The following is a 21737-nucleotide window of genomic DNA, read 5'->3' as shown; positions in this document are numbered from 1 at the left end:
ACGGCAGCGGCTTCGGCAGCCGCACGACTGATCCCTCGCACAGCCTCCTCCTGCCCCTCTCAGACAAGGCAGCAGCTGTTCTCGCCTCTGCCCGCCCGGCGGCCTCGCCCGGCGCCCGGGCAGCCCGGCCCCAGCCGCGCACCGCCCGGGGCACCGGAGAGACGGGGCCGTGCCGGGGCCAGCCCCGAGCTGCGGCTGCCGGGCTCCAAGTACCGGACTGAACGCGCTGCGCACACCGAGAAGTCCTGGGGGCGGTTCCGAGCTCTCCAGCGGTCCGGTACGGAACCCGCGCCGGGTGTCACGGTTCCCAGCCCCGGCCCGACGGGCCCTCCCGCCCCCCCGGGCCGCGCTCACCTGGGCGGGCGGGACGCGCCGGTGACGGGCGGGCGGTGGCTCCGCCTCCCGGCGCGGGCGGTGCCTCCGCTGCCAGCCCGGCCCGCCCGGCCGTGCCGGGGGGAGGCGGCCGTTGTGCAGCCCGGGCGAGGAGAGCGGGCGGCGGCGCCGGGGCGGCCATGGAGCCCCCCAGGGACCAAGGTAGGTGCGGGGCGGGGGCTGCCGCCCCGCCTCGGGCGGCCCCGGGCGGCGGTGCCTGGCTCTGCCGGGCGGCGGGTGCTCCCGCAGCCCTTCCGCAGCCCGGCCCTGCCCAGCCCGGGCACCTTGTGTCCCCCTCCTCCCCCCGGGAAGCCCCCCACGAGGGGACTCCCGCGGCCGGCTCCGCGGCGAGAGCTGAGCTCGCCCGCCGAGGTGGCCCCGCTGGAGCTCGGGGCCGGTACCCGAGAGGGTCCCCCGGCCTGTCGCCGGGCTGCGGCTGCCGTCGCGCTGTCAGCTCGGAAAATGCGGAACCGGGGCCCGGGTGCTGGTTGCCGGGGCGGGCGGCGGGGCCCGGGGCTTCCCCCTTGCCCTCCTCCCGCCGTGGGCGCCGCGTGTCCCGGGCGGCGGGCACGGACGGCACATCCCGGCCTTCCCGCCGGGCTTCGCCGGGAGAATAAACTTTCTGGTTTGGCCTAGGGGTGAAAGTAGAGCTCTTCTTCTTCACTAGCGTGTAACTTTTGCTTAAGCAGCACTGTTCCTGAGGCTTGTTCCCTCCGGAGCCTCTCGGTCGCGGCAGCTCCACGTTGGCAGCAGCCCGGTGGCTCCCGGTGGCTCCCGGTGGCACCTCCGGGCCGCCTGCGCGGCTCTGCCGGCTGTGGAAGGCGACGGTGCTTCCCCCGTCTGCCTTTGGCCTGGGGAGGACTCCTCTCCAGGTTGTACCGCGCTTTTTAAAACTTCGTGGATTACCCAAAACAATAAAACCTGGGGACTGCTGCCCAAGAGAGTAGTTGGTGCTTTGGTGGCGGCTGACCTGAATGCAGGCGGAGCGGGATCTCTTGCTCTAAAAGCTTCTCGCGTGGAGGTGCATCGCTTATGTCCTACTGATCCTGCATCAGCCGGTCTCTTTTCCATGGTGGTGTCCTGAACGATGCACCAGCTGCTTCCCGCCGTGCGGAGTCAGGCAGGCCGGGGGCAGCGAGCCCCTCTGTGTAAGCTGGTGCGGCTGCTCGGCCCAGCTCAGCCTCTGGGCCGGTGTTTTCCTGCTGAGAGTGCTGGGGAGGATGGGAAGTGGCGGCAGCAGAGCGGGAGGCACAGGAGGTGCTGGCAGTGTAACCCTTGACTCTGAGCAGTCAAGCTCTCTGTTCTTCCAGGTGAGCTGGTTAGGGACCCAACCTTCATCTCTCTGTGCCCTCGTATGTTTTGAGGCTGCTGTAGTACACTTCAACCATTAGCAATGACTTCTGACTAGAGGTATGATAGAGAAATGGGCAAGTTATCTTTACTGGAGTAGAAGATAATCTTGGTGAGTTGCTGAACATCCTCAGGGCGGTTCCTTCAACCATTCTGAAGTCCTGGGTCTGGTTTTTGTGGGGGTTTTTTGTGTGGTTTTTTTGTTTTGTTTGTTTGTTTTCATTTATATATATTGAAGAAAAATAAAACAACCCCCCCAAACCCTATTATTGGGGATTGACAAACAGAACTATTCAGCCAGAAAACAGCACAACTGTCAGTTTGGTCAAGATGTTAATTCCAACTGCTGGAGTGTCAACACAGATTTCAGTATTTATCCTCAAGTTCTGTCATTTTGTTTGGGCATATTAAAAGGCAAACACCATTATTAAAACTGGAGGGCCTTGGACAACTTCTAATGGAAAGGAAGAGTAAAATACTGTGGTCTTTTCAAAAGTTTTAGTCACAGTGCTGATGCTTTCTACGGGCTTATTTTGCAATTGAATTTATGTTTTGTATATATACTGTTTTGTATGAAGAGAGTACTGCAGCCCATGTTATATATCAGAATAGTGCATCTAGTGTGACTGTTAAGGTGCTAACATGGTGCAATACCTTCCTTCTCTGCCTTCTTTTTGTGGTGATTATGCTGTTTTCTCTTTTGGGTGAGGTGAAGAGCTGCAGGTGCAGTGGGAAGATCTAGAACAGCCAACACACTTGGGCCTGTTCTGTGAATGGCTTCAATACCCTGCTAGTTAGCCCTCAAAGACCCATCTCCCTAGCAAAGCGGAGTGCTTTGCACTGGAAATGTTGCCTGAGGATAGGGTATTGCTTGCCTGAGCCACCTTCTTTGCAGAAATCCAGGTTGTTGGATCCTGTCTCTGGGACTGGGTTTTCTTCTCTAACCAGAAGTTAATTTGTTTAAAAGTGTGAGTCAGAAGTTGCACTTTCATTGTTACGATGACGGCTTTCTCAATGAGTGAAAGTTAGGAGGTGGGAAGTAAATCTAGGTTATGGTTAAGACTGCAGCCAACCTACATGAGGCTAATCCTCTGGGAGTATGGCATGTTTAAGTCTTGAGCAGCCAGGTATGGGAGCAGTCCTTAAACAGTTGTTACTAGCCTGCCGTCAGCACCATCAGAGCTCTGTGAGTACAAGCATCAAAGCAGTGGTGTTGACTCAAGCCAATGGATATAGTCTCCTCTGCTAAGGAGTTCCTTGTATTGCTTTGTGATAAGTTGCCATGAACAAAAATCTGTGTGGACTGTCAGTGAATGGACTAATAAATGCAGTTATTAGTCTGACACTTTTTTTTTTTTGCTTGTTTCCCCCCAAAATTGGTGTACCTGGCTTTGCTTGCAAAAAGAGTCTCTCTGTGGCTTGTCACTGTTAGTGCTGATACAGTTTACCACCGCAACAGTAGAAGCAACGTGCTGGTAAGCTCTGAACTGAGGGGACTGTGCTACTGAGCAGTCTCCTGAAGATGTGCAGCACAGACACCTACTGGTTCTGCATTTCTGATGTGGTTAGCTTAGTGTTATGGTTCAGCAGCTCTTCACTTACGTAACCTGGTGTCTTTCAAAATCTTCTGGCTTTGTGGGACTTAGGAGTCCCAAAACACTACACATGATTTCTTAACAGAGTATGTAAGCCTTTCTTTTCTTAGAGCTTTGACTTGCATTTCTGAGACTGACAAAATGGACCCTAATGTTCCATCTGTGCAGAAAGAACTATCGTTGGCAGTAGAAGAATATTTCCCCGGTTGTCCTAATTTACAAAGCTGCACTTTTTTCTACTGCTTTGTTTGTTTTCTTTATCACTAGGTACTTGCAGTACTGTAGGTAAGATTATTTTTTTTTTCCTTAATGTGCAATTGTGAAATCAGGTACTTGTGAGTAAATAAGGGTGGACAACTGTTGTCAGAACTGTGAAAGAAAAATTATTTCATTGAACTGAGTGTCTGTAGCAGTGACTTCAAGATGAAAGAGGAAAAATAAAATAGCAGAACAGTTACATCAGTAGGTCCCTTGAACAGAAGCAAGTCTTCTCCTCTATTGCATGAAAAACTCTGGAGGGGGGAAATCTCATTGTTCTGACTCAGATTGAGGATCCTGGCTTGTCAGGGTGGCGTTACACAAGTCATTTAATGACATTGCTAGCCTCCCCCCTCAGCCAGTGCATGAATGAAACGAGATGCTGAAATGCAGGGGGTTAGTGCACTGTGCTGGAGGGATGCTGGAGCAGCTGATGCACAAGCAGTTGCCCGTGCATTGAGGTGGGGTGGGCAGCCAGAGGCTGGAGCAGTGTCAGCTCTTCCTCCTCCCTCTGATGCTTGAGCATTGAAGGGTAACTTTAACTCTTCATTCATTCTTGCACCTGCTTCACAAAAAGGTGGAGGAGGGACCCTGCCTGACTCTCCAAAAAGAAAGAGTCTGTTGCTTATGGTTTTCATGGATCTTCTGTCCTTGTTCCCTGTCACATGCAGTCAAGAAAATCCTTCACCCAGCCAGAGTAAAGCCTGCTCTCAGAACTTTTGGGGTAGGGCAAGCTTAGCTAAGGATCTGTGTCCTTTGATCCTCCAATGAGGCCAAGCTGCTGAAACTGCTCGGGGCTTTTAAAATCCCAATGACATTAAATTGATGCAAGTCCTGTTTGTTCCAGTTTTCTGCATCTTGAAGCCCTGTGAAACGGCCCATGGGTTCCCCTTTCTCCCACTGCAAATGCCTATCTAAGCCATGGCAGACCTCAGAGGCTCAGTCTGACCTTGCTGGCTCAAAACAAAGTGCTGTGTCTCGCCTCTGGTGAAGAACTGTGCTGGTGCAGATTGGGCAAGTGCCTTGCTCTGCTGGATCTGAGTGCTTTGTGGGTAAAGTGGGAACAGCTGACTTTCATGGCGGAAGTTGACTGCCATATGTTAACACCTCTCCTAAAGCTGGCCTGGGCATGAGTGCTATTGAGTGACTTTCAGCTGTGCCTGAAGGCTTCTGAGGATGGCCCGATCCATCTGCAGGGGCTGGCAATAAAACCACATACCACGCTAGTCTGCCTTGGGAATTTTGTTTGTATTAATTTTCTTGCTTCTGCCTACCTTGTACATGCATTTCTTTTTCTTCTACAGCTGCTAAATACAGTAACCCTTGACTAACAGCTTCTGCTTCATGAACCAGATCTCAGCGTAGTCCTGGAAAGAGCTGGGTGGTGAGGGAAACAGGAGCTGGAGCTTCTGATGCTTTCTGCCACTTACTGACCCTACTGGATGAGGGCGCTCTGAAAGCTGCTTTTGGCTGCCCTGTGTATTGTAAAGGCTGAGGTGCCAAGCAGGCTTTGTCCTCTTCCTTCACAGCTGTCTGCTCCTTTAACAGGAAGGGACTCAGGCAATTTTAATGGAGAGGGAGCACCTTAGCCAGTGCAGAGAGGTCTTGGGTGAAGTCAGTTGCCTAGGTCTGCCATGTAAAATCAGTGAGTTGTTTGTGGATTGCTGATTCCTGAGGGTGCTGGACATTAGTGCAGGTAAAGAGAATATTAGCTGTATCTCTTAAAAAAGTGATGTTTCCATGGCAGCATATACAGTGCAGGGAGTCTTCTTGAAAGCCAATGTTTTATTGACCAGCTTTCAAAAGAAAAATACCCAAACAACTCCATTTTTAGTTTAATAGGAAAGAAAAACAGTGTCAGTTGCTGAACCCTGTGCAGCAGACATCTGATGGCTGTGGGCGTTTTTCATGTTATTAAGAGAAGCTCACCTCCATGTAGGCTGATGATGACCCCGCTGTTGTCTCCACTAGAGTCTTTGTAATACGGGCATTTGGATTTGCTGTATAGAGAAAAGGAGGTGTTTATCCTTGTCCTTTTAATATCCTGCAGTGAGTAAGCAGAAAAATGTCAAACAAAGGGTGACCAAAAGGGAAAGCAAGCATTAAGTGAGATTAAGCACTAAATTGAAATGCTCTTGTTCAGCCAAAACTGTCACTCTGTGTCAGCTTCAATTTAAGACTCCAGGGGGGCAGTTTTTCTCTTGTTAAAGATGGCAAGCATCTTCAGAGTTCCTCATATTTGGGTGTGCATTAGCCAGGGAGATCAGAAGTTTTCATTTAAAAACCCCTGTATTGGAGGGTAGGATTTCAAGCACAAGCCTTCTCTGTTGAAAAGGGCTGCAGTAACAGACCAGCTACCCATAACTTTCTAATCTGGATCTGTCTTGAAGGTTAAATGTTACTCCTGCCACTTCCTCTTGCTCCTCTTCCGCTTTCTCCTCTGCCCCTGGTTAGAGGAGCTGCAAGAACCCGTAGCTTTGGCTGTTTGGCAGAGTGATGTCATTAGTGAGGGTCACTGATGAATATAGTTGCCCTGCTGTGAAAGCACACCTCTCTGGCAGAGGTGTAGACAGCTGTGTGGATTTTTCTGTGGTGGCAGCAATCATGGCATGAATCTGCAGCCAGTTGCCCCCGGGGGTGAGGGCAGTGCAGCAGAGAGTGCACTGGCTGCAAGCAAATGCTGGTGTGCAGAAAAAAACGCTCATTGTGCTATTACTTGCTCCCAAACAGAAAGGGGTGGATTGATGCTATCTATGCGAGAAACCAGTGCTGCTATTGTGGTGTGAATGCTGTCACTGAAAGAGGCAGCTTTCCTGTTTCACAAGCTGACTTCTCTGTTGCAGGGTGTGAGAGTAGAGCAAAAAAACGTCCTTGGATGCTCTCTGACAGTGAAGGGCTCCAGCAGATCTGTACACTGCCTTGGCCGAGCCTGGGGTGCTCCAATGATTTCTGCAGAACTGAGGTCTGTAGGAACACGTTGTGCCATGCACAGTTCACAGTGACAGGCTTCTGAACTGCCTCTCCTGCCTACCAGGAGTACAAAAATGTTTGCTATGCTTATAAACTTCATTGGCAAAGAGGAAGCACACTTTGTGTGTGTATATATATTTAAAAAAGCAAATCATTGTTAGTGTAATTGAAAACTTAATCTAATTGAAGAATTATTACTAGGTTAGATCTTACAAAAAAAAAAGACTATGCCAGTGAAGTTTTAGAAATAATAATGTTGTATGCATGTAGTTCCTACACCTTTTCCTGGTGTTACTCTCATCCTTCCCCTGGCTTCTGAGGCTGGTGGTGTCATTTTGGTGGTGGCAGAGGTATTATAGCAAATTCTTAGTATTGTGACTCCTTTGCTGGAAGTAGTAAGATGTTGATGGTTTCTCCTTCCTCACTGTAGGATCTCCACTGAGGTTCTTCTGTTATGTTTCCTTTTTACACATTTGCTCTTTCTTATATTGCTCTGCAAGCTCTGTGTTACATCCATATGTATTATATAAAGTGTCTTTTCCATATGTTAGATATGATTTCTTTGCTGTCTTTGTTACCTCTAAAATAGTTTTGTCTAGCTGCAGGTGTCCCTTGGAGACTGCTGACTTTCTTACTGCCCTGGGGTCTCCAGTGTCAGCCCTGTGCCCTATTACTTATCATACCATGCCTGTGCTGTCACATCCTGTGTCTCTACTTTGAGATATATCAAGTAAGACCAAGCTGCAGGCAAATCAAGGAAAGTTCAAACAGAGCAAGGCTGACAAGCTTCTAGTCCTGAGGCCTTGCAAACTCAGTTCAAAGCTTATGGCCTGTTACTAGCAATGGTAATATTGTCTCCTGGGGTAACAAAGAGGCTGGTGAACAGCTGCAGCATGCTAGGGGTGGTGGGAGAAGCTAACAGAAGCAGAATAGCATTTTTTCCTGTTTTGCTTTCCCTTCTCTAGCAGCTAGAGGGGAGTGGAGTTTCACCAGAGCCCCCTAAGCCTGGGAGATAGATGACAAGATGTGCCAAGAGAGGCAGCCTGGGCTAGAGTCCCGTGCTTCCTCTGTGCTTCACTAGGATCAGAGACCACCCTTGGCATGATCTCGGTTCATGAGGAAAAACGCAAAAATGTTGAAAAAGCAGCTTTGGAAAGCAAAGCTTCTTAGCTGCTCTTTAGCATGGCAAAACCGCATGTTTCAGCTCTAAGCACTGGGGTTGTGTCTTGTGTCTGTTTTGCTTTATTTACTTTTTTTTCTCAAGTACTTTAAATTACTAGCAAAAATCGATCCTACTCATCCCTCTCTCTGTGTATGTTTTCTGCTTAAACATGTATCACATCATGGCATTAGGAGCCCCCAAATCAGTCACTGTATTTAACTAACCTTCTCACTCTTCTGTGCGCTTTGGTTACTGTTTGCAAAGCTTAGTTTTATGCCTGCACATAGATGGGCTTCAGTCTGCAGGAGTGGATCACAGGCTGCTGCATGCTGTTTCCATAGCACCACTCAGATCTGTGCCTGGCAGTCCCTGAAGAGGCTTGCTGAGCAGCTGACGTGCATTCAGGGATGAGAAGCATCAGGAGTACCGGCCTAGTGCACAGGGTGGGGAAGGAGCCTTATTTAAATATTGACTTTCCTGTTGCTGGTTGTTGCTGTCTTGGCAGAGAGAAAACAGGCTGTTTTACTGCAATGTGCTTTGATTGGAGCCATGAGCTCTTAAAAGCACCCTCCATGCTGTGTGTTTCATGCCCTCGACAAGGCACTTGCAGCGTTGTGCTCCAAAAGGGTTTTTTAGAGGGGGATTTGATGTTGTGGAAAAGGATAGGCCTGCAGTGAGCTCTTGTCTTTCTCTTCTCCCAGGATGGCTGTGGTGCCTGCCTGGCAGGTATTATCCTTTCTTGTCCTCTGAGTTGTGAAAGCCCTTTGTGTCCACTGCCTAGGCAGACTCTTCAGGTGCTGTGCAGATATAGTGCCCAGCCAAGATGAAGCCAATTTTCTTTTTACTTACTTCTTTTTTTCCATTTTTTTTTTTCCTTCAGTAAATCAGTAAAATTGCTTCATCCTGGTTCAAATCAGGACAACAGGCCCTTGAGCAATGGATGTGTCCTGGATCCATCCACCCTCTGTATGCAGAGCATTACCATGTGGTCTGTCACCACCTCCAGAGTCACTTGAAGGAGCAGGGAGCAGAAGTTACTGCAGAGGATCTGAAAGAGAACTGTCAGGACATCTGAAGACATCCAAGAGATGTATTTGAAATGGCAAGCTGGGGTTGTCTGCTGCCTGCCAAACAGTTGCTCATCCCTGATCTTACTGAGCAAGGCACAAAATGGGTCTGGCTTCTCACATGCCTCAGGCTGTACTTGGGCCTCTGCGTGCTATCTTCCCCAGCAGCTCCTGGTCCGGGGTGCATGAGGACCTCAGCCCCAAGCTTGAGCAGGCAACACACACCCCAAACCCAAGTTAAGGATATATGTGTGTGTGTGATCCTGTGCCCCACGGAAGCTAACCTTTAATTTATGTAGTTTAACTGCTAAAAACTACTCTAGCTTCTAGCTGGCTACTGCTGTTATAGATGTAAGTCCAGTGATTTGGAAGGAGGGGAAGACTTGAGAGCTTTGCTGTTGTTTTCTCCAATAAATCAATCCTTAACTGCAGTAAAGGTGTGTTCTGGGCACCCACTTTAAACCTCTTAGTCTGAAGACTCTGAGGAAGGAATAAACAGTTGTTGCTACCATTTAAAGAACTGTTTCTAGGAATCAGTCTTAAGTACTAGCCTTTTCTGAAATACATTTGCATTTCTTAACACACTTCTAGCAAATGCTGAGGTACAGCAGTGACAACTGTCTGTATTTTGTGAGCTGTTGCTGAAGCTTTGCATACTGATCTTGATGCTTTGCCAGGACTCAAGATCAGTCTAAGGAATGGTCATTTCTGGGCTCAGTGCCTTGCTAGAAAATTTGTTAGCACTTCACTCAGTCTAGCAGAATGAGTGTGGACACTAAGGTAACAGTAAACTTATTTGGAAAAGTAAAATGCAGTGGCTGAATGTCTCTTTTTGAAAAAAAAATCTTAATTTCTTGATGTGAACACGTCCTGCTATCCTGCCCTTCCTGATAATCTTTAAATAGTCAATAATGTTTAATTATGTTTTTTTGTGGGTGTTTTTGTTTTGTTTTTCCCCCTAGGATCTCCGAGTATTTAATGTTGGGGGTAGAATTCAACTTTGGACTGCATTGTCTCCAACAGTTAATTTTTTCAGAGAAATAAGTCTACTGCAAACACATCCTTTAATATTCAGTTCCAGCAATCAGTGCTGCTGTTCAGTCTGAACTCAACTAGTTGTGTTTCCCATCAAGGGAGGAAAGAGACAGAAGCTCACCAGCTTGTAACACCAGTAGGCTGGAAGACCTCTCCTATGAAGAAAGACTGAGAAAGGTGGTCTTGTTCAGCCTGGAGAAGAAAAGGTTCTGGGGAGGCTTTATTGTGGCCTTTCAATAGTTAAAGGGGGCTTATAAGAAAGGTGCAGAGAATCTTTTTAGTAGGGACTGTAGTGATAGGAAAAGGGGTAATAGTTTTAAAATAAAATAGGGTGGAGTTAGAATAGATGTAAGAAAGACATTTTTTACAATGAGGGTGGTGAAACACTGGCACAGGATGCCCAGAGAGGTAGTATATGCCCCATTCCTGGAAACATCGAAGGTCAGATTGGATGGGGCTCTGAGCAATCTGATCTACTTGATGTCCCTGATCATTGCATGAGGGCGGGACTAGATGACCCTTAAAGGTCCCTTCCAACCAAAAACATTCTATTATAAATCACAGGCATTGTCTGAATCTTTAATTGGGAAACTTGCCACCACCCTTGAAGAGTATTTAAAGCATCCTCCTTTGATAACTTTGTGTGGTTTGCAGATGAACATGCATGCTTTGGTTGACAAGCACAGCATTGAGCAGGGAGAATTAATTTCTGCATATTTCTAAAGAATATCAAGTGAAAATTGTTGGAATTAATGCTCTGAAGCTAAATGGTTTCGGTTGGTTTGTGTGCCTGTCACTGAGCTGGTTTTTTGCTATCAATGATTTTTTGGAGATTGTGTAAGAAGGAAAGCAACTCGAGTGTCAGTGGAATCTGCAGAGCAACCTGCTGAGTGCTTCCTGCAGTGGCAAGGGTGTGTTTTTGGAGTAAACAGCAAAATGGAGAGCTTTACTGGAATAAATTTGGTAGTCTTTAGTTCTGTTCTAGCACACTGGTACGTGAAGTCTTTAATATGCTTCTGTTTCTTATTTACAGTTTGAGACCAAGCTTCACCTTGGTGAAGCACAGAAATATACTTTCCTCCCATCCCCAATGAAAAGTACTTGATATTCAAGAAGCATCTTTTGAGAAAGTGAAAATATGGAATAGGAAGAGAGATACAGAAGTCAAAGGAAGATCTCTGTGTCATCAAGCGGAGCTGAGTAGACTTCTTAAGCTCTTTGTGAGGGAGAACTGATAAGTCAAAGACAAATCAAGCATCAAGTAAAATAACTGAAGTTCTGTAGTCTGCCTGTTCCAAGGCCATGTCACTAGACAATCTTGGTTCCTATTCATGCAGGGTGTGTTGGTTCCTTAATATCAATGCTGTATCACAGCTCCCTAGCTGAAGTGCACACCTGGGGATTTACAACTGGATGCTAGCAGTGTGTAAGTCAATGCTTGGACTTTCCCCTCTTCAATATCCCGATCCAGTTTTTACCTGCAATGCAGAATGGAAAATTGTGAACTGCATTATTAATAGCTATTTAAGCTCTGAATTATTCTGAGCAGCTTCTGTGCTATGATGTGCCAAACCTGATATAACAGTAATCTGCTGGGTATCAGGTAGACCAATCCTTAAGCAGTAATCTGGTAAGCAGAACTGATCCATTAAACTTGGACTGGAGCATGACCAGTATTTAGAGCAGCTACGAATATATGTTTTTTTGTTTGATGTTCACAGTTGTGAAGTGGGGTGTGTGATGGGTTAACTTGTGCAATACGGAATGAGGCTAAATTTAGGACTTCACTTAGCAGTGCAAAGCTTTATTCTTAGGGTTTGCAGTCATCTTCAGTCCCAGATCAAATACTGTGAGGAGGCAACTTACAGAAACAATGCAGTGCATTCTGGACCAGCTGCTCACTAAAAGTAGTGGAGGCTGCTTTCTATAAAACAAAGCACCCAACCCAAAACAAACAGAAGAACCAAATACACATACAACAACAACAAAAAACCCCCAACAAGACCTAATTCTCTTCTTTCTTCCCATCCCTAACTTTTTAGAGCTGAAGCTCAGTTTCCTTCAAGACACACCCTTCGAACTTTGATACTTCAAACCCACTACACTTTTCCCCTTCCCCTGTAGTTTCCATCAAGTTGGCTGTATCAGAATCAGGAAAAATGTCTGCCCAACTTTGTGTTCATCTAGATATGTTTTTACAGTTTTGTCCACTTTCATACACTTTAATAAAATAAATGTTTTAACTTGCTCTAGTTACTTTGGTGTGAAATGTAAGTGAGAAGCCTGGAGATGAAGTTCAACAATGACACGTGCAAGGTCCTACTTACGTGTCAGGGCAATTCTAAGCAGAAAGACAGGCTGGGCAGAGAATGGATTGAGAACAGTCCTGAGGAAAAGGACTTGGGGGTGCTGGTTGATGAAAAGCTCGACAGGAGACAGCAATGTGCAGTTGCAGCCCACAAAAGAACACAAACATGGAGCTTTTTGAGAGTCCAGAGGAAGGCCACAAAGATGATAAGAGGGCTGGAGCACCTCTCCTACAACGACAGGCTGAGAGAGTTTGGGCTGTTCAGCCTGGAGAAGAGAAGGCTCTGGGGAGACCTTATAGCAGCTTTCTGGTAGCTGAAGGGGCTACAGGAAAGATGGGGAGGTGCTTTTTAGAAGGGCTTATAGTGAGAGGACAAGGGGGAATGGATTTAGGCTGAAAGAGGGTAGATTTAGATAGGATTTTAGGAAGAAGCTCTTTACTGTGAGGATGGTGAGACACTGGAGCAGGTTGTCTAGGGGAGCTGTGGATGCACTAACCCTGAAAGTGTTCAAGGCCAGGCTGGATGGGTCTTTGAGCAGCCTGGTCCAGTGAGAGGTGTCCCATGCTCAAGTTCTTCTAGGACCTGGAAATCCTTGAAAGATTTATTTTTTGTGGGGAATCATCTCTGAACAAACTATTTTGACCCTTTTCTTTGCCTTCCTCTGCTTTTGGAGAGATTAATGTTGAATGACTACCTGTTGATTTGTGTGACAGCGGTATTTCTGGAGGCTAGGAGTTTCATTTCATTTAATATCCTAGTCTGACTTGGAGTAGGAGCAAATGTCTCTCAATAGGATTTGCTCAGGTCGAGCAGCATTAAAAGTCATTCAAGGACATATTAGTCAGATAAAATCTCAGAGTACATGTATTAATACAATGGAAACTTCAGTGACCATAATACCTTGAAGGTAGATGCTTTATCTGCATTATATTAGAAACAAAACAAAACAAAAAGGCAAGCCAGTCAGTGCTGTTTGTTTGTTTGTGAATTACTCCTGGTTCATTGCATACATAGTTGTAGGATTCTCCCTCATTTCTTGTATGAGATTAAAAGCAGTGCAGAAGTATTCAAGCATTCTATCTAGAGTTTGACCAATTTGCAGTTCTGGCAGAATGCAGTTCAAGTCACTTTGCTAGTGACATCCATTGCTCCAAGTCAGTTTTGAAGCACTGCAGGAACTGGTGCTGCCCAGGTGGGCATGCTGTGAAGCAGTACAGGGAAGAAGCAGCCAAACTCCATCTGGAATAGGACACTTCAAGTGCTACATGGTTGGACTGGTGACTGGTAAAATGCTGGACTGTAAAGGAATACGTGATGTATCTTGTTTGATGCTGCAGAGAAAGCACCACGACTTACTCTGTGTTTTCAAAGGAGACCCACCCCGTAATAGTGAACTGCTGCATCAGTGTGTGAGAGCACTTCATACCAGCAGTCTGGTGTGCCATTACCACTCCTCTGGGAGGTCTTGTTTTCTTAAGTTTAGGTGGGCTTACCAAAATTCTGCAGTGAATGAGAAATATAGATGAATAATATGGGCTTGTCTTTGTTATGGGCTCATCTGCTTGGATAAGCTAGGTAACTGGCCCCGTGTCTTTTGTCAGCTTTTAAGTACCTCATGGTCAGACTGGTTCTCTGAAGGGTTTGCGGCAAAAAGCATTACCAGTCTAAAGATGTGATCTGAGTGGTTGGGGAAGGAGGATCAGGAGCATGTTCTTAAGACTCGAGAGATTTTTTGGGGGGCATATATGATTGCATATTTATTGTACCAGTGCACTATTATTGCTGGCTAGGCAGGGTTTTACAGATTCATGGACATTTTGCACTATGTTCTCAGGTAAGCCAAGAGCAAAAATGTTAATATGACTTTTACACAGCTTGCTGCTTGTATTGGAGAAATCATACTTTGTGTTACACTATTACATTTGTTAGACAGCACTGGTGCAGCTCTTAAACTTGGTTAGTCAGGGCCTGAGAAGGGAAGAGAGTATTAACCTGGTGGCTGAATTACTGAGCAAAAAGCTTATGGATAACTGAATAAGGAGCCAGATTATAGCAGGAGTGCAGCTTAACCGTGCAACCAGGAACCTGTGTGTGGAAGTTCTGTCAAAAAAATTGCACATTTTTCCAGTTTTGCAGTTTCCAGGAGCAGGATGTGACTGCAAGGAGCGGAGAGACATGAGAAATTAGAAGGGTTTGTGCTTGTCAGGAGGGACTACTTAAAAGTAACTGATGTCCCAGGAACTTGTGTGTCACCACCTCTGTTTGGTCTGTGTACAATAAGAGATAGATGCAGCTGTAAGTTTTCAAATTAATTTGTGCATTTTAATATGCATTTTTGGAGGGGCATAATTCTCTCCCAAGTTGCAATGAGCTTAAGTTTGGGTTTTAGGACAAAAAGTGTTAAGTTAGAAGCTTGGGCTTGCTCATTTTTGTAGCCTACTGAAACAGCTCCAGCCTAGTGTGAAGTACCTTCATTTGACTTCTGGTATATTGTTTGGATGTGTTTTAAGCCAGCTCATGCTGTTAGTCCAGAGGAGGGCAGGACAGCCCTATGAAGAGTAGGCAGAAAAAAGAAGTATGGTATCCAGACAACCTGGCAAAAGTTTGGCTGCCAGGCTTCTGTGTGAAGGCAGCCACCTAGCAGAGCATGTATATGTAAAAGCAGAAGTCAAAATGGTGCTTCCATTAAGTCACATCAAATCTGCAGTGAGGTTGCCAGGGATGAAGGTATCTGAACACTGCCTGTGTTTAGAAATTGGGTGAGTTCTTAGGACAGTGCAGCCAGTTTGCCCTGATTCCTTCATTAGTGTTAGGGATGTTTGGAGTGCAACTATGTCAACAGAGGAAGGCTGTTTTGACAAGATGGAGCTTTCCATACTTTGTTGTCTTCTGATGGTAAACTTAGCAGTGCTTCTAACAGATTTAACTCCAGTTGGTGTTCTTCATGCGTCCTTTGTGGGAGCCCACCTGCAGGTTATTGTCCTTTGACTCTGTCTGGATGACTTGTATGACATTAAAAAATACTATAGTTTGAGCACAGAGTGACACTGAGTGCTTTTGAAGGGCAATCTAACATCTCTAGCTTAACCAGTGTGTTTGAAAGCTTTTCTGCCAGCTTTTTCTGGACTATGGAGCTTTTCTAGGAGAACCTGAGAGCAAGTGCTGGGGAAAGTTGCTGGAGGAATAAAGGAAGCTGCAATGGAGTGGGTGAAGAATAAATTGAGGAGTCTGAGAAGGGATTTAAAGACTTCAACCTAGTTACCCTGGGCTCTGCTTAACCAATAGATTAAAGTGTGAGAGGAGGAGAGACTCCTGCTGTAAGGTAGATTTAACATACTGACACTGATAGATATATTGTCTCCTTCAAGCTTTTCTTTGTATAAAAGAATGAGCTCTTCCTTCTGCAGAGGCATACATTCACTTCCCTTCTGGGGAAAGGGGGTTCAGGAAGAAGTGGATGACTTCCTGAAACATATTTGCCAAGAGCTTCTTCTGTGTAAGAGGTCTAGAATCACCTGTCAGATCCAAGAAGTTGCTCACTCATTCTTCTTGTGAACAAAATGTCAGTCCCTTTTATGTAAATACAGAACTTTTTTTTTTCCCCAGAATCTGGCCCAACTGGACTGGTCAGCTACCTTTTTTCCTGAAGACTCCTAACTGAAATAAAAATAATACTGCCATAAATGCTCTTGCCTTGCTTGTCAGCTGGCATAATACTACTGTACGCTGGACAGATGTGTGGAAGTGCCTGGTCTTTTGGGAAGTCTCTGTCCAAAGCTCAATTTACAGAGTGTAGGAGAATCATATCAGCAGGTAGGTATTTGCAAATCTAATTCACAAGATGAAGGGCTGGCTACAGACCTCCCATGGGGCAGAGCACCAGGAGTCATGTTCCTAGGCAGCCTCTCCAGGGTTTCTGATCTTGGAGGATCTGGGTAAGCAGCTTGTGATGTTGCACATCCATTGTCTAAATCACAAAATGGTTGGGGTGGGAAGGGACCCCTGGAGGTCATCTGCTCCAGCTCCCCCTGCTCAGGCAGGGCCACTTAGAGCTGATTGCCCAGGACCATGACCAGATGGATTTTATGAGGTACTTATCCTAAGCCCCATTGCTTGCATCACATTGTTCCAGGCATGAATTTGGTAATTAGGTGGTGAGAGCTATTGTGTAAATCAAGTGCTTAAGGGTGTTTCCTGGTATTATTATAGTATTGTTAAGATTACAGATGGTGGGTTTTTTGGTGATTATCCTTTCAGATATAGTACATGGTTCAGCCTAACATGTAATCAAATCTGCTTTGTTCTTTAAACTTCAGTATAATTTTCATGGTGGGACCTGATATTATGGAGAGGAAATGGTAGGCATTTTTTTGAGCTGCTTTTCAGAGATGGAAGCTCTGGGGTGCAGTCTTGAAAGAGTGAAGTTTGCTTTAAGAGTGCAAAAGACCAAACCTGTCTTGTGAGAGAGTCTGGGAGTTGCTCCAACCAAACTTACTCAAGTAAAGCTTTAATTAGATTGCAAAGTTACACACTGAAACTTTGTTTAAAAGAATCCCATTCTGTACAGCAGCCATTTCTTCCTAATCTTTTCCAACTGTCACCTGGCTTCCATTTTGAACTATTTCTACAGTGTTTTTGACAAGTTCAGTCTCTTACCAGGGATCAGAGTCTTTAGAGAATGGCAGCATAACTGGGATAAGCAGCTGAAGTCAAATAACTAAATACATTCCTCTAAAATCTACCTGACAGTGTTTTGACTCTGTTAATCTCATTTGGAAATGTTCCTCTGTAGTTGCAGAGTTTGGCTTTAACTTCTTCAGAGTCAATGCAATACCCTCCTGATCACTGGGGTGGCTGGCTACTCTCTCCTTTGGCCTGGGCTCTTTTCATAGCTTGGAAACACTTTTCACAGCTTGGAAACACTTTTCACCTGTTGCTGGAGCCGACAAATGTGACTGCTTTGACCACTGTTGAGACACAAAACTCTGCCATAAGTCAGGGATTTCTGCCTAATGAAAATCTTGTAAGTGCTGGAGCAGGTATCTTCAAGAGGTAGTGCAGAACCTGTGCAAATACAGAGACTTCTGTTTCCTACGAATGGGTTAACAGCCTTACTGTGATACCAGCTTTTCTAGTGGCAAAATATGCTGGAGTGTGGATCTACTCCCTCACGAGATCTCAGGAAATTAGTCTCAGTTTGTAATTGGATTGAGAGGAGGAGGGAACTGCTGCCTTCACTTAAGACATGCATCAGCTGTCTGAAATGCTGTGGGCCGAGGCTTTGGTTTAAGAAAAGAGCGATGCTAGCAACCCCATAATCCTAAACTGTAACACTCAAAAGTGTTTGTGGTGATACATCTTGTAAGAATACTGATCATTCCAAGAGGGTTCTGCTGGGGTTTTTTTTTTTTGGGGGTTGTGTTTTGGTTGTGTGTTTCTTTGTTTGTTTGGGGTTTTTGTTTGTTTTGTTGGTTTTGTTTTGTTGTGGTTTTTTTGTTTTTTTTTTAATATGAGTAAGTGAAGGCAGCATTTAGTCTCAAGAAAATGGTGGAGAAGGTGTTTCTAAACAGACAACCATACTGGACAGTACTGTTGCATCAAAGAGAGCTAGTCCAGAGAAAGCACGTGAGGAGGAGGCTGAAGTAATGAGATTAGTGTAGTGGTGTTGAGCTGGACTTTGCTAAAAGACAGCAAACATCTAAACCTTTAAGCCACAGGCTGCTGACCATTACTAAGAGGGCTGCAGAAGCCTGTAGTCAGACTGTTCAGCAGCTGCTATAGCTGTGCAGCTCTGTTCATTTAATGTACAAATCTTGGGGGCTGGAAAAGGTTATCTGCTTTTAAAGGGAGGGGAGAGAGCATGGTGTGGAAATAGGAGCACAAATGTAGTAATTTAAGGCTTGCTTAATGTTTGGGCTTCTGTAGTACTGCTTCAGAGCATCTTAATGCAGTTTTAAGGCCTTGGATCAGATGCGGAAAAGCTTTACTTGTCTGTAAATTGGTAAGACTTTGAAGATCGAATTGATGCTACAGAACCTAGATTGGCTTAAGATGGTTAAGTAGCTTTATAGCTCTTTAAACAGCTTATGCCCTATAAAACTCAGCTGGAGTGGAGAGAGGGTCTCTGACTGTTGCTGCCTGATTGGGATCTACCTAGGAAAGATGGGGGACCTGGCTGGAAGTCTTTGCCCCAGCTGCAGTTACTGGAAGGCCTCCAGTCAGTCTTACCTGTTAGCAGGCTGCAGAGGATGCAAATTCAAACCAGGTGTAGGCTGAGCAGCAGGCAGTTGGATCTTAAAAATCAGCCTTGAAGTAAGGTTGAATCTTTTTGCTATGCCCCCAAAACAGCACGCATCTCTTCCCCATCTCTGTCCACAAAGTCTTCCCCTCATCTTCCCCCATCCTCTTTTCTTTGCTGACTTAAGTGCTGGAGTCATGGTAGGCTTGCCAAAAATATGGGCTGTGGTGTACAAGTTTGACATCTCTGTGCTAAAACAGGAGACAAATCCAAGGCTACTGTAACAGCTTATCCTTGCTTAGCTACTGACAAGGTAGAAGTGCTTTAGTACTATATTGTCTTACTTAAATTGCTGATAGAGCCTTGGGCTAGGGTAGCAGGTGACAGCTGAAGCAGAAACTAGACAGGCAAATATCCATTTAACAGTGTTTACTCAAACTTAACAGCTTTTCTAGATGTGCAGGAAGTTCCCACCCACATGTGCACAATCTATGCTGACTGTTGATACTAAATAGTTACCTGGGAGAGCATTAAGCACACTCTCCTAACCCTTACAGAGGAGATTACAACATGATTAGTGGTTGGAGTTGTGGTAATGCTTTGCTGAGGCTTCCTGAGCCTCTTTGTGACATTCAGTTGAACTTGCTGGTAACTGGTTCATGCATCCTTGGTGGAAAGTTATCTACCTTCATGCCAGTCTCTCAAACATGAGCTTCTAAAAGGGTATAAATTACTTCAGTCCCAATCTCTTAATTATTCTGTGTTGTTAAGGGTATATGACTACTTGTTCTGCAACAGCAGAATCTTCAGTTTCATCTGTTGCATAATGAAGAAAACCTCACTGCACCTTGTCTCTAGAGCAAGTGTGTCCTTAGGCTTCAAGGTCTTTTCAGGTACTGGTTTGCAGCTGATACTTGCAGTATCAACCAAGGTATACCTGTAACAATTGAATTTGCTATGCAGGGAAAAGAACAAAGATACTTGAGCATGCACAACTACTTCAAGCCATGTAAAAAGTCTGAACTTAAGCATCAGCTCTAAAATGTATGTCTTGCACTGGGAAGGCAAGGTACATCTAGCAGGGAATGGCTGTACAGCCTCAGTTCCACCTGGAGCTGGCTACATGTGCTCTGAAATACCATGAAGAGTGAGGAGGATGATGGCCATGCGGGGGGGTATTTTAGTCATGGGAAGGCCTTTTAGACAGGCTTCATAAGGAGCTTGTTGCCACAGCGTAGAGAAATCTTGATTCCTGCTGTTGCCTAGCTGTGCTCACTGGTGAGAGCTGCTAAACTCATGTGAAAGCTTTGCACTGCAGAGCAAAACCTTTATTTTAGGTTCCATGTGGCTGCTTGTCTGTCATCCCCATCCTTTGTTTCCCTGGGACCTTCACTTTAACTTGGAAAGTCCCTTGGAGAGAAATTCATTCCTCCTCTAAATGCACTGCACCAACAGCTAACAGCACCTATCTTCTTTGGACAGCCTTCAGGCAGTGTGGAGGGAGTGCTGCCTTGCTCTGCACTGAATCCCTGGGTGTGTTTAGGAGGTACTGAGAAAGAAGCAGATGAACTGACTGCTATAGCTGGCAGGGGAGTGCTTGTCTTCCCTGAAGTGGTTGAGTTAGGGATGACAGGTAGCCTAGAAGTTGTCCTACAGCAGGTTTGGAAGGGTGGATTGCAGTTCTTCCTTCCTACAGCCAGATTGGCTTGTACTTTGGGGTGAAGACCATCAGTCTTCCCTAGGTGATGTGGAAGAAGCTTATTCAGTGAGACAGCTTCTTCATCGCTGGGTACGATTTGTAGCTAAGAATGAGTAAGGTGCAATACTCCTGTAAACTTCTGCAGGTAAGAGAGCAGGAGGTGGATGTGTTTGATGGCTTGTTTGATGACTATAAGTTAGGTGGCTTGTTTGATGACTATAAGGTAGATTAATCTGAGAAAGGGTGGTTTGAAGTAAGGAGAGCTTGCATGGTTCCTCTCCTGGCAATCGCCTTAGAACAGTAATATTTCTAAAAGCTAGATAACTGTCTTGGATAACTTCTGGGCTTGTGCTCATACTGTGCATAAGCCAGGGCAAAGGTAGAATTCATGCCTCTTGCATGGAGGCTCAGATTTGCAGGGTTGCAAACCTGCCCTGTAAGCCCTTAGAGGCATGTTCTAGTGGTGGACTAGAACAGTGTACTTTTCTCTCCAAGCACACTGAAGATGTGTCGGAGAGCTTGGCCTGTACGCACTTGTGTCTATAATGTAGACTGACAATGCAGGTGCTTCTAGGACCATGAAGCCAACTTTTGCATGAGATGCAGGAAGAGTACCAGATTTTTTAAATCGATAATTTGGGGTAAAAATAATTGTAGGGAGTTTTTTGTAAATGGCAAGAACCTAAAGTGTTGACTCCAGTGAATGTCCTTAGCTGCGAAATAGTATTCCTGATTGTTAGCAGGGATTAATGTATCTTCCTAAGGCTGGAATGTCTTTTACTTGTGTGCTAGCATTGACTAGTGTTACAGTGAATGATTCCCTTGGGGTTGGGATAAGGTGGTAGCCTCACCATTACTTTCACTTTCTGTGTCAGCAGAGTAATGGTCTTCCAGTGTGCCACACCTGATAACTTGTCATTTTGTCTAATCCTATTAGTACAACTATTGCCTGAGCCTTTTGTACAGAAGGAAGTCCCTACCTGCTGAGTTACAGGAGGGAAGGCTGCAAAGCAGAATGGGTAACTATTCATGTCGGCATGCTTGGTTAATAGAGGGTATATTATTACTTGTTACAGTTCTCTGCTGCCTCTGGATGCTTTAACTAGAATCTGTGACGAAAGCTTTGACCTTTGTCAGGTGAACTTTGCAGTATTTCTGGCAGATGCCGCAGCCATGTGTCAGAAATACAGAGGGGCATTATATTTTCTTCTTTTCAGTGGGTTTGGAAAATAGCAGAGACCTGTGTTTCAGGCTCCAGCACACTCATTGTTAAGAGCCAGCAGGTAGTCTGCACCAGAAACCAATGTAGGTCTGCAGCCTAAAGGAACTGCTCTTTAATTAGCTAGAAGGTCTGTTCCTGCGCCCCCTCCCTGACTGCAGTGGAAATGAGAAGTTAAAACTTCAGAAGTGGTATGGTCTCTTCTTGTATCTATAGGGAATATACGCTGCAAGGCTCCTTTGCTTTTACAGCTGTGAGCAGAGGGTGGTGTAATGTCCCTGATCAGCTCTGTCTTAAAACATTGCTCTCATGGTGGGTTCCATTTGATAATGCTCCTCTATGTGCAGGCTGCAGTGAAGAGCCCAGGTGGAGATGTGGCCTTTGGAGGAAGTCATTGCTCAGCTGTAAAGGTGATCTGCAGTGGTAGTAAGCTTGTTTTTTCAGTGAAAGAAGCTGACCATGA

General features: G+C 45.7%; 1 protein-coding gene across 2 annotated transcripts in view; it reads left to right on the top strand.

Moving 5' to 3' along the window:
• The first annotated feature begins 449 nt into the window (after window positions 1-449).
• TPD52 (tumor protein D52) overlaps window positions 450-21737 on the top strand; it is a 38969-nt gene continuing 17681 nt past the window's right edge. For both annotated transcript variants that reach the window (XM_051610326.1, XM_051610325.1), the window contains exon 1: window positions 450-534. In XM_051610326.1, the coding sequence (XP_051466286.1) occupies window positions 513-534 (22 nt within the window). In that variant the 5' untranslated portion in view covers window positions 450-512. The remainder of the gene's footprint in view (window positions 535-21737) is intronic.

The sequence above is a fragment of the Apus apus genome, chromosome 2 (assembly GCF_020740795.1).
Source record: "Apus apus isolate bApuApu2 chromosome 2, bApuApu2.pri.cur, whole genome shotgun sequence".
Lineage (NCBI taxonomy): Eukaryota > Metazoa > Chordata > Aves > Apodiformes > Apodidae > Apus > Apus apus.
This window is presented reverse-complemented; position numbering and strand designations above follow the sequence as displayed.